This window comes from Apium graveolens, chromosome 4 (assembly GCF_009905375.1).
Source record: "Apium graveolens cultivar Ventura chromosome 4, ASM990537v1, whole genome shotgun sequence".
Taxonomy (NCBI): domain Eukaryota; kingdom Viridiplantae; phylum Streptophyta; class Magnoliopsida; order Apiales; family Apiaceae; genus Apium; species Apium graveolens.
This window is the reverse complement of record NC_133650.1, coordinates 36865651-36881389: the sequence shown is the minus strand read 5'-3', so window position 1 is coordinate 36881389 and position 15739 is coordinate 36865651. Positions and strand designations below refer to the sequence as shown.

General features: G+C 34.2%; 1 protein-coding gene across 1 annotated transcript; it reads left to right on the top strand.

The window, feature by feature from the left end:
- Positions 1-3079: 3079 nt before the first annotated feature.
- Positions 3080-15533, top strand: LOC141718491 (uncharacterized). The gene is made up of 4 exons (XM_074520875.1): positions 3080-3452; positions 3575-3812; positions 3951-4030; positions 15031-15533. The coding sequence occupies exons 1-4, from the start codon at positions 3080-3082 to the stop codon at positions 15531-15533; spliced, it is 1194 nt and encodes a 397-aa protein (XP_074376976.1).
- The last annotated feature ends 206 nt before the right edge of the window (positions 15534-15739 follow it).

Genomic DNA, 15739 nt, shown 5'->3' with positions numbered 1-15739 from the left:
TGTAAGTCGTTTGATTAGGTGCACGAGTGGAATCACAAAATCTGTCCAGCAGGGGACAATTTTGTTGCAACTTAGAAATAGGAAGTTTTGACCTTGTCATGGGTAGGCCCTCATTAGGACCTTGGGCATTACTTAGAGGGAGTGTCAGAGGAGTTTTTCCAGCCATAGTTAATAGGATTTGAGTTAGAACCATGTGTCACAAGTTAGTTCAAGTCAGAGCGTTTTCTACCCAGAAAAACAGGGGAACCATGAACTTTAAGCTTAGGCCCAAGGAGGCCCAAGCTAGGCTCGTGAGCCACATCGAGTTTGGAAGATGCCTTATGGTCAGAAGAGTCTAGTGTAGAAGTTTTGGAGGTAAACTTGTAGTTTAAGAGTGTCTAATGCACTCAAGAAACCATAGATATCATTCTGAAATTTACCTTTGTGAGCACTTTCACTTATCACATAGTTTTAGAGCACTTATGAGTGAGACCTAGGTTGACTCTGTCATTCAGGCTTTAACGTCCAACCACTAGATCACATTGAATTCGACTTCGACACTCAGGTTTTTCTATTAAAACTCTACTGAGCTCGTCGACTGACCACTAGGTTATCTTTAGTCCATCGTCCACTTTCGGTTTCCCGACTAGAACCTACAGGGTCGAAATACTCTATGTTAGACACCCAGTTATGCTTGACATATCCTCGCTAACAACCTACCCATGCAATAGCATATTCCGACTCGTAATTTTTCATATTATAATAAGACATACAACAATTAGGGTTCACATTCTTGAAATCAGTTCAGTGTTCATTTTCAGAAAATACGTATACTCGTCATCTTATGAAATTAGGGTTACTGAGTTTTGGACAGAACATTTAACACAACATACAATCAAGTTCGTATAAAGTATAAGTATATATATATATATTCACTCGACGTCCCGCTAATTACCGGATACGCTCCCGTATATCCATAGTTGATTTCCCGGAAATCGGGCAGCGTCTCCTTTGTTTATCGGACTACCTGTGGAAACATCAATCGACGTCAAATCCCAAACACAACAATCACAACAATTATCCAATCACATTCCAATTCCTCAAATCCCAATCACTGATTTAAACCAACTAATTATTATTATTCGCATTTTTACATTTATTTCTTTTAAAATATTAGGACTCGGAATAAACATCACAGTCCACCGTCGGCTCGCCGAGGCTCATCGCCGACGGCGGTAAAATTCATCGGTACCCGAAAAATTTCGGGTTTCCACACGAAATTTCACCGATTAGCATAATAATTATTCCCGTATTAATTTAGTATTTATTTCACGAAAGCCATCGAAATTCGATCCTGCAGAAAATAAATAAATAAATAATTTAGCTTAACAAAATTACAACAGAACTACCGCACACTCAAGTGCACACACGCGCTGCGTGTGCACGCCCACAAAACCACCACCATCTCGCCGCCGGAATCCGGTGAGAGGCGGCAGCAACGAGCAGAAACACCACACAAAGAACACACACAATCAGATACATATACTTCTGGCCACTTAGCCGGAATTCAAACGGTGGAAACTGGAAATTAAGAGGTAACAAACAGCTGCACAGATACATACATATATACAAGTGTATATATATACAAATCAACTGAAGAAATCGAAGCCAACATCCGGAATTAAACAACCGAGACAAGAAGGGAGGATGGAAAAATTACCAGAAACGGAGATCGGCCAGGAGGAAGGAGCAAGAACAGGGAATCGCAGGAAGTTGAAAAAAATGAAGAACAGGGAGGGGGAGAGAGTGCGGAGAGAGAAAGAGAGATTTGAGAGTAGAGATTAAGAGAGATCGAGTGAATCAATCTGCACAGATGGGAATGAAAGAATAATGGTGAAACACGTATCAAATAAAATGGATACGTGTCAATTTCTTTTATTAGATTTTGACATGTGTCCCTGAAATTACCGAGGGCCCAAATTATATCTCGAATCGAGCCAGCTATCGAACAAAGTTACAGTTAGAGATGTACCGGAAATTACCAAACAAGTTTTAAAATTTTATAAATATCCCGGAGAAGATAAAAACATAAATTTCAAAATTTTGAAACAAACTTTGGGGCACAACAAATACCCGCATTTAGCAATTAATCGAAACAACGTTTGGGTGAAATCAATCCCAAAAATTTCCGAAATAATTTTAAAATTATCAAAATATTCCAAACTTAGATAAATATGAGTTTCATAATTTTTGAAGAATTCTGAAATTAAATACAGATTTTACAAATAAAATCAATCAGGAAATTAGTTAAAAATAAATAATTAATAAAATATTGATTTCTCAATTTTATAAAATCCTAAAAGTAATTATTGTAATTATAAAACCATAAAAACAATTTTAGAGACACTTCAAATATTTATACAAATAGATTTGCATTAAATCCACTTTTAAAAGTGAAACAATTCAATACAATTCCTTAATTAATCACGCGGACAACCCGGTACACCATAAATCACACATAGATAATAATCAGACAACACATAGCGGACAAAAGCCAATACACATATTTTATTTATCTAATAATTCCATAATTACATATTTAAAAAAATACACGAGTCGTTATAGATTGTTACTGACGAGTATGCTAAAGGATGCAGGGATACAATAATCCATTCAAGAACCAATGGATCAGAGAGAATTTTTGAAACTGATCCACGATTTCTGCAGCTTTAGGATCCTATTCTTTTTCCTCATGGAGATATTAGATTTTACCGTCAAATCCATTTAAACAGACCAAATCAAATAAATCATAAACAATGTCAGAATACCGATAAATGAATTTCCAGATGAAAAAGGAGAGAGAGAATTCATCACGATGAAAGAATATTAAAATTATAAACTCATGATACTGCCTTCAGAAGGTATTTTCAAAATCAATACTTAAATTTTAACACTTATCTTTTAGTTTTATTTCAATTTTTAATTATCTCATTGATTCACTCATATATATTCAGGTTTGACTCCACATCTCGAAGGTCGTTTATGGCAACAATATGTTGTTGCCGCATTTACTATAATTGAGTAATACAGACTTGACTGGATGAGAGGTCGCCAGACTACAATTCGTTCTGATATGTACCATAACATACGAGATACACTAAACAAGGGTGATAGCAATCCTGAAAATGTTGGCAAGGCAATAATTTTACCAACCTCCTTCACTGGCAGTAAAAGATACATGAACCAGTATTTCAAGGACGCAATGGCAATTTGTCGAACACTTGGGCACCCATCATTGTTCCTTACGATGACCACTAACACAAAATGGCCTGAAATTCAGAGGATGATAAAGTTTCTACCTGGTGTTGATGTTGTTGATGCTCTCGACGTCGTTGCAAGGGTATTTAAAATGAAAGTTGACCAGCTGCTTGATCAAATAAAAAATAAGAACTACTCTGGATGTTGTATTAGAGGTATGCTATTTTCAGGATTTCTTCCTCTAACAAATTTTATCAGTTAAATTTAATATAACATGTATATCAGGCTTTATTTAATTATTTTCAGCAATTTCATATTATAGTAATGCACGTAATAGAGTTTCAAAAGCGTGGATTGACACATGCTCACATGCTAATATGGTTGCATCCAAACGATCGTCCCAAGACAACTGAACAAATAGATAAAATAGTTTCTGCAGAAATTCCTGATCCAAGTATTGATCCAGTTAGTTATGAAGCTGTTAAGAATTACATGATCCACGGATCATATGGCACTGATTGTGTTAAGTCTCCGTGTATGATTAAAGGCCGCTGTATTAAATATTTTCCTAAAAGGTAATTCATCATCTTTTACATTAAATTAATTTTCCATAGACTACTGAAAGAATACAACATTTTGAATCAACTTTTAGTAAAACATTCCTTTTAAATTTATTTTTATTAATTTGAAATATCGTTTTTCCTTTTTAACAGGTATAATTCTCACACATACTTTGACGATTGTCGCTTTCCCATCTATAAGAGGAGGAAAACTGGAATTACCGTAAAAAAGGGTATTGACCTGGATAATCAGTATATTGTCCCCTACAATCGAGATCTTCTAATAAGATTTCAATGTCACACAAATTTGGAGATTTGTAACAGCTCCAGATCGTTGAAATATCTGTTCAAGTATTGTTTAAAAGGACATGATATCGCCACCATGTGTCTGAGGAAAAAAACAAACAACAAAAAAGGGTGCACAACAACAATCACTCCTGAGAAACGCCCGCTTGATGAGGTCAAGAAATACTTGGATGGAAGATATGTTTGTGCATCTGAAGCATCATGGAGGATATTTAGTTTTGACATCCATTCCCGTGGCCTTCTATTGAATGATTACCAATATATCTACCGAATGACTAGCATGTGTCGTTTAAGGGCTCACAAAATCTACAGGAAGTTTGCGACAATGCTGGAACAAAGAAAAGCAAATTAGAAGCATGGTTTGATGCAAATAAAACATATGCAGAGGCCCCAAATTTAACCTATTCAGAATTTCCAAGCAAGTTTACATGGCATCCATAATGTAACGCCCCCAAATCCGGGGTCAGAAGATTTGGTCGTCACTATGAAACCTCAATCCAAAATAACCTGTTTAATCAAAATTAAATGCCAGCGGAAGATATTTAGCATAAATGACCCCAAACTAATCCAAGATCTTTTAAGGTTACAGTTCTAGAAACAAGAAATCCAAATTCCACAAATAAATTTTTCACTTTCTTTTAAAACTCTTTTCAATAAATTCCAACTCAAAACTAAACCCACTAGTATAACTTCGAAATGAAGTATACTAGGCCCAAATAAAATATATAACTATATATAATATAATATAAACAACTTTACACCATAAAACTTACACTAGTCCGCAAACCCTGGACCAACCACCTTCCAAAAGCTTCTTCTTTGCTTCCTCGAATTACGCAGCTAAACAGCGCAAGCTAATCCTCACTAGAGGTTAAATTTAAAAACAAGCAAGTATGAGCGAAAGAAATGCTCAGCAAGATCATTATGACATATATATGGTCTTTTGATATAAAACCGACATCTGCAATAGCGCAGAACATTTAAAAATCAAAATTGTTGATCCAGAAAATTTAGTTAAGGAATCCCAGAATTGATTCCTTCTCTGTATTCAAAATCCTTTTGATATTTTTGAGTGAAAATGCTTCAGCCATACTTTGAATCTTGACGAAAATGAAACTCGTAAAACAGTGTTTACGGAAATATCGTAAACCACAATAACAAGAACCAATGATTATGGATTTAATCATAAACTTTACTCCAAAACCGAACTCTTGAAATTAATACTTATTTTGCTGTCATATCAAATTAGATATTAATACGAACTTTGATGCTCACAACCTACCTGCGCTAAAATAGGGAAGTCAACATCAATCATCTGCATTAATACCACCTTCGATATTTAACAACTTAAATATCAACATCAATCAGAATTTGAATCAAAACTGCATTCCACCTTTATTCAAAACCAAAACAGTTGATAAATCATTCCTTATAAGATTATCAAAAGCAATATAATAATTTAGATTGGAATCCTCGAACGACGGTATGTTGCCGCCGGTGATCAGCCGCGGAGCAACACCGGTATGCCGAAGCATATCCAACTAAACAAAAGGGGTACCCAAGGCACATATCGGCCTAGCAAGGTGTTATATCCTGTATAACACATAGCTCACGCTGGACCGCCGCCACGGCCTCTTACGCAACCATCCAATCTTAAAACATTTTTATTGAAAGGGGTCATAATACTCGACACCCTTATAAATTTTATTCGCCCATTCACTTGGGCAGAAAACCAAAACAACGTCATCTTTCTCAAAATCCACAACATTTATAAATCCGATAATTGGATAAGTAAAATCACTTAGCTACTCTGAACATAGAATAGCGGAAAAATACTTGCATAAACAGAATTATTTAATTCAGCGATATGTAAAACATTTATTGATTCTAAACTGAGAATAGGGAAAGCAATACTTGCATGATATGATTCAAAATAAATATCACTTGAACAATAAGTGATGATAGAAATACTTGCCTTTGAGATTTTAGCAGTTAGTCACACTCGCAAAACCACATCTATTCTGACATTCTGTCTCACAACATCACCGCCTTTCTTTTCAACACTTCACCGATATGCTGGTCATGCGATTGCTAGAAGCCAAATATCCAAATGCCATTCCATCTCATTCTTTATCCAACGTCTTATCCTGATCAACTCGAGAGATCCGCATCTATAATTAAAAGATATAGCTTTAATTGTCTAAATGATAATCACTCGACGAACTACGCGTCAAAATCCTATCGTCTACCCATACGATAGCCCACCATAAATATAACAGACAATCACAGGACTCTTGATCCACATACACACATAATTCATATAACACGTAATCACATAACTCACGTATCACATAATTCATATGACACAGGAGTCATTACGTTTAAAACTGAAATTGGGTCAAAATACGATTTATCAATCAATAATCGACTCAGAATGACTCGTAAAACAAGCGACCTTTCGAAACAAAAAGGATTTGGGTCTCAAAAGTATTTTTAATGAAAGCGGAATATTTTTCTGAGTCTGTACGCGTTCGTTTCGTATTAAACGGACAAACGGTTGATTTATTATGAATTTTTGAACATTTTTCGGAATAAAAACGGATCTCCGAATTATTTAATAACTAAATAATAAGGCTCGAACACTCAAAAATAATTTTATAAGAATTATCGAGCCTGGAAAATAATTTAAAATAATATTTTAAACTCGAAACCATTTTTCAGAATTTTTAAATCAATTTTAAATAATTAAATCTAATTAAATAATCAATTAAAATTAATTAATAACTAATTAAATTAATTAATCAATTAACATTTAAATTAATTGACTAATTAAATAATTAATTATTCACTAAAATTAATTAATTAAATAATTTGGATTTATTTTTGAATTAAAATTAATTTTCAGAATTAAAATAATGATTTTTAGAATAAAAGAAAATAATTTTTAAAACTAAAGACTGATTTTTGATTTATTTTTAAAACAAAATCTGCACAAACAGATTTTAGACTATTGAATTGGGAGAAATAGAATCAAATGTGGGTCGAAACCGGGTCAGGCAACCGGGTTATCGGGTCGCCAAGAACACGAAGAACTCGCCGGCCGTTTACCAGAATCCGGCGAGCCCCGATTTTCCGGCGAGCGGGGTTTGCAGTCCTAACGGCTTGTTTTCGTTCGATTTTCAGCTGGATTTTATTCTACATCAACCCTGCAACATAACAGTACCAACAACGACAAGAACGAAGTCGCAGAATTCAAACTCCGGCCAAAAAGCCATTAACGCCGGCGGTTTTCTCGAGTTTTCCGGCAAAAACTCGAATTCACTCAATCCTTAACCAAACACGATGATTCCAGTGTCAAAATAACGCCAAGAACGATTACAATCTACTCAGGTCATCACACACAATCAAAACCCACTAAATCATAAACCCCCAAAAATTCGAATATTACCCTAAAAATCGATTTTAAAATTTAACAACTCTTGAAACGATTTGATGATATAAAATGATAGAGAATCATCTGTGATTCATTTTGGTTATTCATACTTGTGATTTGGTGTTCAATAACGCCTTCAAAATTGACTTTGATTTTCAGAATTTTTCAAGAACACCAAGAACACATATTCAAGAAATTTTCAAAAAATCAAACCTTAATTTCTATATGATATTGAACTCAGTTTTTGACGTATAATATACCAAACTGACCAGAAAAACATGCTCTACAACATGGAAGCATCAAATCACATCAACAACATCAAGAACAAAAATTCATCATTTAATTATCAAATAATTCGAATATAAATAATTAAATAAGAAAATTACTGTGATTTCTGGGCAGAAACTGATGATTGATTCAGAAAGAAGATTTCGAGAGCTTCGTTTTGATATGCTGCACGCCCGAATCGGAGTTCGATAACGCCTTCGTTCGTGTGTTTGATTCTCGGGAACGTATCGGTTTCTCGGGTTTTTCTCTGTATTTACGGTGTTTTAACTGGTTGCAAATGAAAAACGGAATAAACGAAATAAGAAATAGGCTATTTATATTTATGGAATATTAGATCGTTCTGGATCGGTTTGGATCGTTAAATTAGTTGCTTAGCCACTAAGTAACTACAAAATGATCCAAAAATAGATTACTTAGCCGCTAAGTAACTATAAAAACGATACAATTAAATACCAGAATTGGATAATTATCAAAACCGAGCTTTTTATAAAACATTATATACGGGAATAATATAAAAATATCCCGTCTCTCGAAAATACGGGTTTTATTGATTACCGAAATAACTATCGTATCGAAAATCTTGCGCCGGGCCGCGCACGGGTCAAACCGTAATCCGAATTGAAAAAGTCAAAACACGGAAAATGTCCGGAATTACCAGATTAGGTTAGGAAGGAGTTTTCGGAAGAGTTTCGGGTTGTAAAAATGCAAAAACGATTGAAGTCGGACGATTCCTGGCTTTATAAAATAATTTTGGTAATTATTCAGAAAATAATTAATAATTCATAAATTAATATAAAATCATCTAACACTCCAAAAATTACCAGAAAAATATCACAATTATCTATATTTTATTCTGGACATATAAAAATTCAAATACTCAAATAATATCACATCTAAACACCCAAACATCAATTCCACTTATCAGATAATTCACTAAAATTCACCTAAAATCACATAAATAATTCCAATTAATAATAATAATAATATTGAAAATATGGGATATTACAATCTACCCCCCTTATAAGGATTCCGTCCTCGGAATCAGCAAAAGAGAGCACTAAGGGTTTTCTAATCAACTTTCCGTTTCCAAATAACCTTAATTTTCCATAATCTCAAATGAATCTTGTATTCCTTGTATAATAAAACTTTTACAGGAGCTTTACTGTGCACCACTGTTCCATTCACACCCTTTGACCAATTCTTCAATAGAATCACTTTTTACTGATCGCGAGAAAGAAAAATAGAGAGAAAGATAGAGAGAAGAAAATAAAGATAGATAAAGAGAGAAATGAAGAAACAGATTGACTTCGGTATATGCCACTAATATTTTAATCGCATTACAGTCCACTGTCGTCCTTGGTAATTCCATCACATCGCTTTACTTTGACTTGACCAAGATAACTCAGCTTAACTTGATTGGCATACCTTCGAATGTTTGATATGATAAAATCATGGAATTTCAAAAAGAAATGAATTTGATACCATAACGGAACCAAAATCTGAATTTGAGAAAAAGTATTGTTGAAATAAAAGAATAACTGAGAGATCAATATGATCAAACGAACTTGGTATTGCGTGTCCAAATTAAGACACTACTAAAGGTTGTTAACCTTCATGTATTCACAATACACACAAGTGATGGCGTCCCATCCAACTCCTATCACACAGACAGGTATACCTTGTGTCCCCTATAGTTATGGTTGTTCATCCCAGTCAGAATAAAAGAATATCAAAGTGATCGAAAATCAAATGAATAAAACTGAAAAGATTTCAAAGCTGATATTTATGAAGGAATGAAATCCATAGAAAAAAAATTATGGCACCAAATGAGCAAGTGGTGTCACATCACCAAGAAACCATCCACCAAATAAGAAAAGTGGAAGTTAAATTATCATAACTTGGCAGAGCTATCAAAACCTGAAAAATAGGCTTCATGACAACCTCTGACACATTTAAAACACAGATAGGATTGAAAATGAGTGTTAGGGAATATATCCCCTAACAAATACCTCTTTTTAAGAGATGTCAAAAGGTTTTATAGAAATAGAAGGTATTGCCAAAGTCTTAATATTTATTTTCAATTTGAACTCTCCAGTTGACTCGCCATCTGATTCTAGACGCTTCTTCATGTTCCAAGGATATCGATAATCTTCATCGTCGTCAAAACGTGGTAGCCTCGAAAGATTCCACCATATAAGTTTGCAGTTTCCCGGAGTTCCATCCAGCTCAACACAACCATCTCAAACGAATACGCCTTATCTTAACTTACTCGTTGGTACTATATCCAATAGTCCAACAGGAACTCGATATGAGCTCAAACGTCCTCACATAGCTATACACACTCCTACACACTCTCGTTTCTAGTTTACTATAACCTCGGCTCTGATACCAACCTGTAACGCCCCCAAATCCGGGGTCAGAAGATTTGGTCGTCACTATGAAACCTCAATCCAAAATAACCTGTTTAATCAAAATTAAATGCCAGCGGAAGATATTTAGCATAAATGACCCCAAACTAATCCAAGATCTTTTAAGGTTACAGTTCTAGAAACAAGAAATCCAAATTCCACAAATAAATTTTTCACTTTCTTTTAAAACTCTTTTCAATAAATTCCAACTCAAAACTAAACCCACTAGTATAACTTCGAAATGAAGTATACTAGGCCCAAATAAAATATACAACTATATATAATATAATATAAACAACTTTACACCATAAAACTTACACTAGTCCGCAAACCCTGGACCAACCACCTTCCAAAAGCTTCTTCTTTGCTTCCTCGAATTACGCAGCTAAACAGCGCAAGCTAATCCTCACTAGAGGTTAAATTTAAAAACAAGCAAGTATGAGCGAAAGAAATGCTCAGCAAGATCATTATGACATATATATGGTCTTTTGATATAAAACCGACATCTGCAATAGCGCAGAACATTTAAAAATCAAAATTGTTGATCCAGAAAATTTAGTTAAGGAATCCCAGAATTGATTCCTTCTCTGTATTCAAAATCCTTTTGATATTTTTGAGTGAAAATGCTTCAGCCATACTTTGAATCTTGACGAAAATGAAACTCGTGAAACAGTGTTTACGGAAATATCGTAAACCACAATAACAAGAACCAATGATTATGGATTTAATCATAAACTTTACTCCAAAACCGAACTCTTGAAATTAATACTTATTTTGCTGTCATATCAAATTAGATATTAATACGAACTTTGATGCTCACAACCTACCTGCGCTAAAATAGGGAAGTCAACATCAATCATCTGCATTAATACCACCTTCGATATTTAACAACTTAAATATCAACATCAATCAGAATTTGAATCAAAACTGCATTCCACCTTTATTCAAAACCAAAACAGTTGATAAATCATTCCTTATAAGATTATCAAAAGCAATATAATAATTTAGATTGGAATCCTCGAACGACGGTATGTTGCCGCCGGTGATCAGCCGCGGAGCAACACCGGTATGCCGAAGCATATCCAACTAAACAAAAGGGGTACCCAAGGCACATATCGGCCTAGCAAGGTGTTATATCCTGTATAACACATAGCTCACGCTGGACCGCCGCCACGGCCTCTTACGCAACCATCCAATCTTAAAACATTTTTATTGAAAGGGGTCATAATACTCGACACCCTTATAAATTTTATTCGCCCATTCACTTGGGCAGAAAACCAAAACAACGTCATCTTTCTCAAAATCCACAACATTTATAAATCCGATAATTGGATAAGTAAAATCACTTAGCTACTCTGAACATAGAATAGCGGAAAAATACTTGCATAAACAGAATTATTTAATTCAGCGATATGTAAAACATTTATTGATTCTAAACTGAGAATAGGGAAAGCAATACTTGCATGATATGATTCAAAATAAATATCACTTGAACAATAAGTGATGATAGAAATACTTGCCTTTGAGATTTTAGCAGTTAGTCACACTCGCAAAACCACATCTATTCTGACATTCTGTCTCACAACATCACCGCCTTTCTTTTCAACACTTCACCGATATGCTGGTCATGCGATTGCTAGAAGCCAAATATCCAAATGCCATTCCATCTCATTCTTTATCCAACGTCTTATCCTGATCAACTCGAGAGATCCGCATCTATAATTAAAAGATATAGCTTTAATTGTCTAAATGATAATCACTCGACGAACTACGCGTCAAAATCCTATCGTCTACCCATACGATAGCCCACCATAAATATAACAGACAATCACAGGACTCTTGATCCACATACACACATAATTCATATAACACGTAATCACATAACTCACGTATCACATAATTCATATGACACAGGAGTCGTTACGTTTAAAACTGAAATTGGGTCAAAATACGATTTATCAATCAATAATCGACTCAGAATGACTCGTAAAACAAGCGACCTTTCGAAACAAAAAGGATTTGGGTCTCAAAAGTATTTTTAATGAAAGCGGAATATTTTTCTGAGTCTGTACGCGTTCGTTTCGTATTAAACGGACAAACGGTTGATTTATTATGAATTTTTGAACATTTTTCGGAATAAAAACGGATCTCCGAATTATTTAATAACTAAATAATAAGGCTCGAACACTCAAAAATAATTTTATAAGAATTATCGAGCCTGGAAAATAATTTAAAATAATATTTTAAACTCGAAACCATTTTTCAGAATTTTTAAATCAATTTTAAATAATTAAATCTAATTAAATAATCAATTAAAATTAATTAATAACTAATTAAATTAATTAATCAATTAACATTTAAATTAATTGACTAATTAAATAATTAATTATTCACTAAAATTAATTAATTAAATAATTTGGATTTATTTTTGAATTAAAATTAATTTTCAGAATTAAAATAATGATTTTTAGAATAAAAGAAAATAATTTTTAAAACTAAAGACTGATTTTTGATTTATTTTTAAAACAAAATCTGCACAAACAGATTTTAGACTATTGAATTGGGAGAAATAGAATCAAATGTGGGTCGAAACCGGGTCAGGCAACCGGGTTATCGGGTCGCCAAGAACACGAAGAACTCGCCGGCCGTTTACCAGAATCCGGCGAGCCCCGATTTTCCGGCGAGCGGGGTTTGCAGTCCTAACGGCTTGTTTTCGTTCGATTTTCAGCTGGATTTTATTCTACATCAACCCTGCAACATAACAGTACCAACAACGACAAGAACGAAGTCGCAGAATTCAAACTCCGGCCAAAAAGCCATTAACGCCGGCGGTTTTCTCGAGTTTTCCGGCAAAAACTCGAATTCACTCAATCCTTAACCAAACACGATGATTCCAGTGTCAAAATAACGCCAAGAACGATTACAATCTACTCAGGTCATCACACACAATCAAAACCCACTAAATCATAAACCCCCAAAAATTCGAATATTACCCTAAAAATCGATTTTAAAATTTAACAACTCTTGAAACGATTTGATGATATAAAATGATAGAGAATCATCTGTGATTCATTTTGGTTATTCATACTTGTGATTTGGTGTTCAATAACGCCTTCAAAATTGACTTTGATTTTCAGAATTTTTCAAGAACACCAAGAACACATATTCAAGAAATTTTCAAAAAATCAAACCTTAATTTCTATATGATATTGAACTCAGTTTTTGACGTATAATATACCAAACTGACCAGAAAAACATGCTCTACAACATGGAAGCATCAAATCACATCAACAACATCAAGAACAAAAATTCATCATTTAATTATCAAATAATTCGAATATAAATAATTAAATAAGAAAATTACTGTGATTTCTGGGCAGAAACTGATGATTGATTCAGAAAGAAGATTTCGAGAGCTTCGTTTTGATATGCTGCACGCCCGAATCGGAGTTCGATAACGCCTTCGTTCGTGTGTTTGATTCTCGGGAACGTATCGGTTTCTCGGGTTTTTCTCTGTATTTACGGTGTTTTAACTGGTTGCGAATGAAAAACGGAATAAACGAAATAAGAAATAGGCTATTTATATTTATGGAATATTAGATCGTTCTGGATCGGTTTGGATCGTTAAATTAGTTGCTTAGCCACTAAGTAACTACAAAATGATCCAAAAATAGATTACTTAGCCGCTAAGTAACTATAAAAACGATACAATTAAATACCAGAATTGGATAATTATCAAAACCGAGCTTTTTATAAAACATTATATACGGGAATAATATAAAAATATCCCGTCTCTCGAAAATACGGGTTTTATTGATTACCGAAATAACTATCGTATCGAAAATCTTGCGCCGGGCCGCGCACGGGTCAAACCGTAATCCGAATTGAAAAAGTCAAAACACGGAAAATGTCCGGAATTACCAGATTAGGTTAGAAAGGAGTTTTCGGAAGAGTTTCGGGTTGTAAAAACGCAAAAACGATTGAAGTCGGACGATTCCTGGCTTTATAAAATAATTTTGGTAATTATTCAGAAAATAATTAATAATTCATAAATTAATATAAAATCATCTAACACTCCAAAAATTACCAGAAAAATATCACAATTATCTATATTTTATTCTGGACATATAAAAATTCAAATACTCAAATAATATCACATCTAAACACCCAAACATCAATTCCACTTATCAGATAATTCACTAAAATTCACCTAAAATCACATAAATAATTCCAATTAATAATAATAATAATATTGAAAATATGGGATATTACACATAACCTGGTATCTGGAAATAGAGGATACGAGGTGATGTCATTGGTAGGCTTGCTGAAGTACATTCATCTAGCGGTGAACTATTATATCTCCTCATGCTCCTGCTCAGGATTAAAGGTGCTGTATGTTTTGATGATTTAAAGACAGTCAATGGCCATGTTTATAATTCCTTTCACAAAGCCTGTATCGCGCTAGGTATCCTCCAGAATGACCAACAATGGCACGAAGCTATAAGTAAAAATGCGCATACATCCATGCCTCCATAGCTACGTGCCATGTTTGTCAACATTTTAGTATACAGTCTAATCTCTCATTCGCGTAGCCTTTGGGAAGCTCATTGGGGATGCATGTCATATGATATTCTTCTTGTGAGGTGAATCCTCACTGGGAATCCAAATCTTTGTCTATTAGATTTTGAGATCCAGAATTACGCTCTTGTAGGTATAAGCTGTTAATAATGCGTTATACATATTACATGTTCCAGGTTTGGATTAATGTTATCATTTTTTATTAATGTTATTGCAGAGATAGAGAAATTGTTGAATGATATTAGTAAAAGCCTTAGAAACTTCCCATATATGCCATATCCAAGAGATGTTTTTTCCAAGTCTGAGAATAGACTAATTCTTGAGAAAACATCCTATACAACAGAAGAAATGAAGAGAATCCACACAAGAAATCATAGTCTTCTCAATGACGAACAGAAGATAGTTTATGATTCCATTCTTGACAATATTAACCAGAAAAAAGGTGGTGTTTTCTTTGTTTACGGAAGTGGAGGTTGTGGAAAGACTTTCTTATGGCAGACACTGTGTTGTCAATTACGATCAGAGCATAAGATTGTGCTTCTAGTTGCCTCATGTGGTATAGCTGCCTTGTTGCTTCCTGGTGGAAGAATTGCACACTCCCGCTTTCATATTTCACTAAAACTTGATGAAAATTGTTCTGTCGGTTTAAGACACGGGACTAATATTTCTGAGCTACTTCAGCGAACTGATTTAATAATTTGGGATGAGGCTCCTATGTAACATCGTCATGCTTTTGAATGCGTTGATCGATCCTTGAGAGATATTATGTCTGCTATTGATAAAAGGAGAGCTAAAAAGCCATTTGGTGGTATAACCATTATATTTTGTGGAGATTTTCGGCAGATATTCCTGTCATTCCAAAAGTGTCAAGGGCTGAAATTGTCTACTCTACCCTCAATAAATCCAAGCTTTGGAAATCCTGTGAA

Excerpts from the sequence above, each read along its gene's own strand:
- LOC141718491 (XM_074520875.1), top strand. The coding sequence starts at position 3,080 with ATGAGAGGTCGCCAGACTACAATTCGTTCTGATATGTACCATAACATA. Across the intron at positions 3,453-3,574 it reads CTCTGGATGTTGTATTAGAG|AGTTTCAAAAGCGTGGATTG; the intron begins GTATGCTATTTT and ends TGCACGTAATAG. Across the intron at positions 4,031-15,030 it reads TGGAATTACCGTAAAAAAGG|AGATAGAGAAATTGTTGAAT; the intron begins GTATTGACCTGG and ends ATGTTATTGCAG.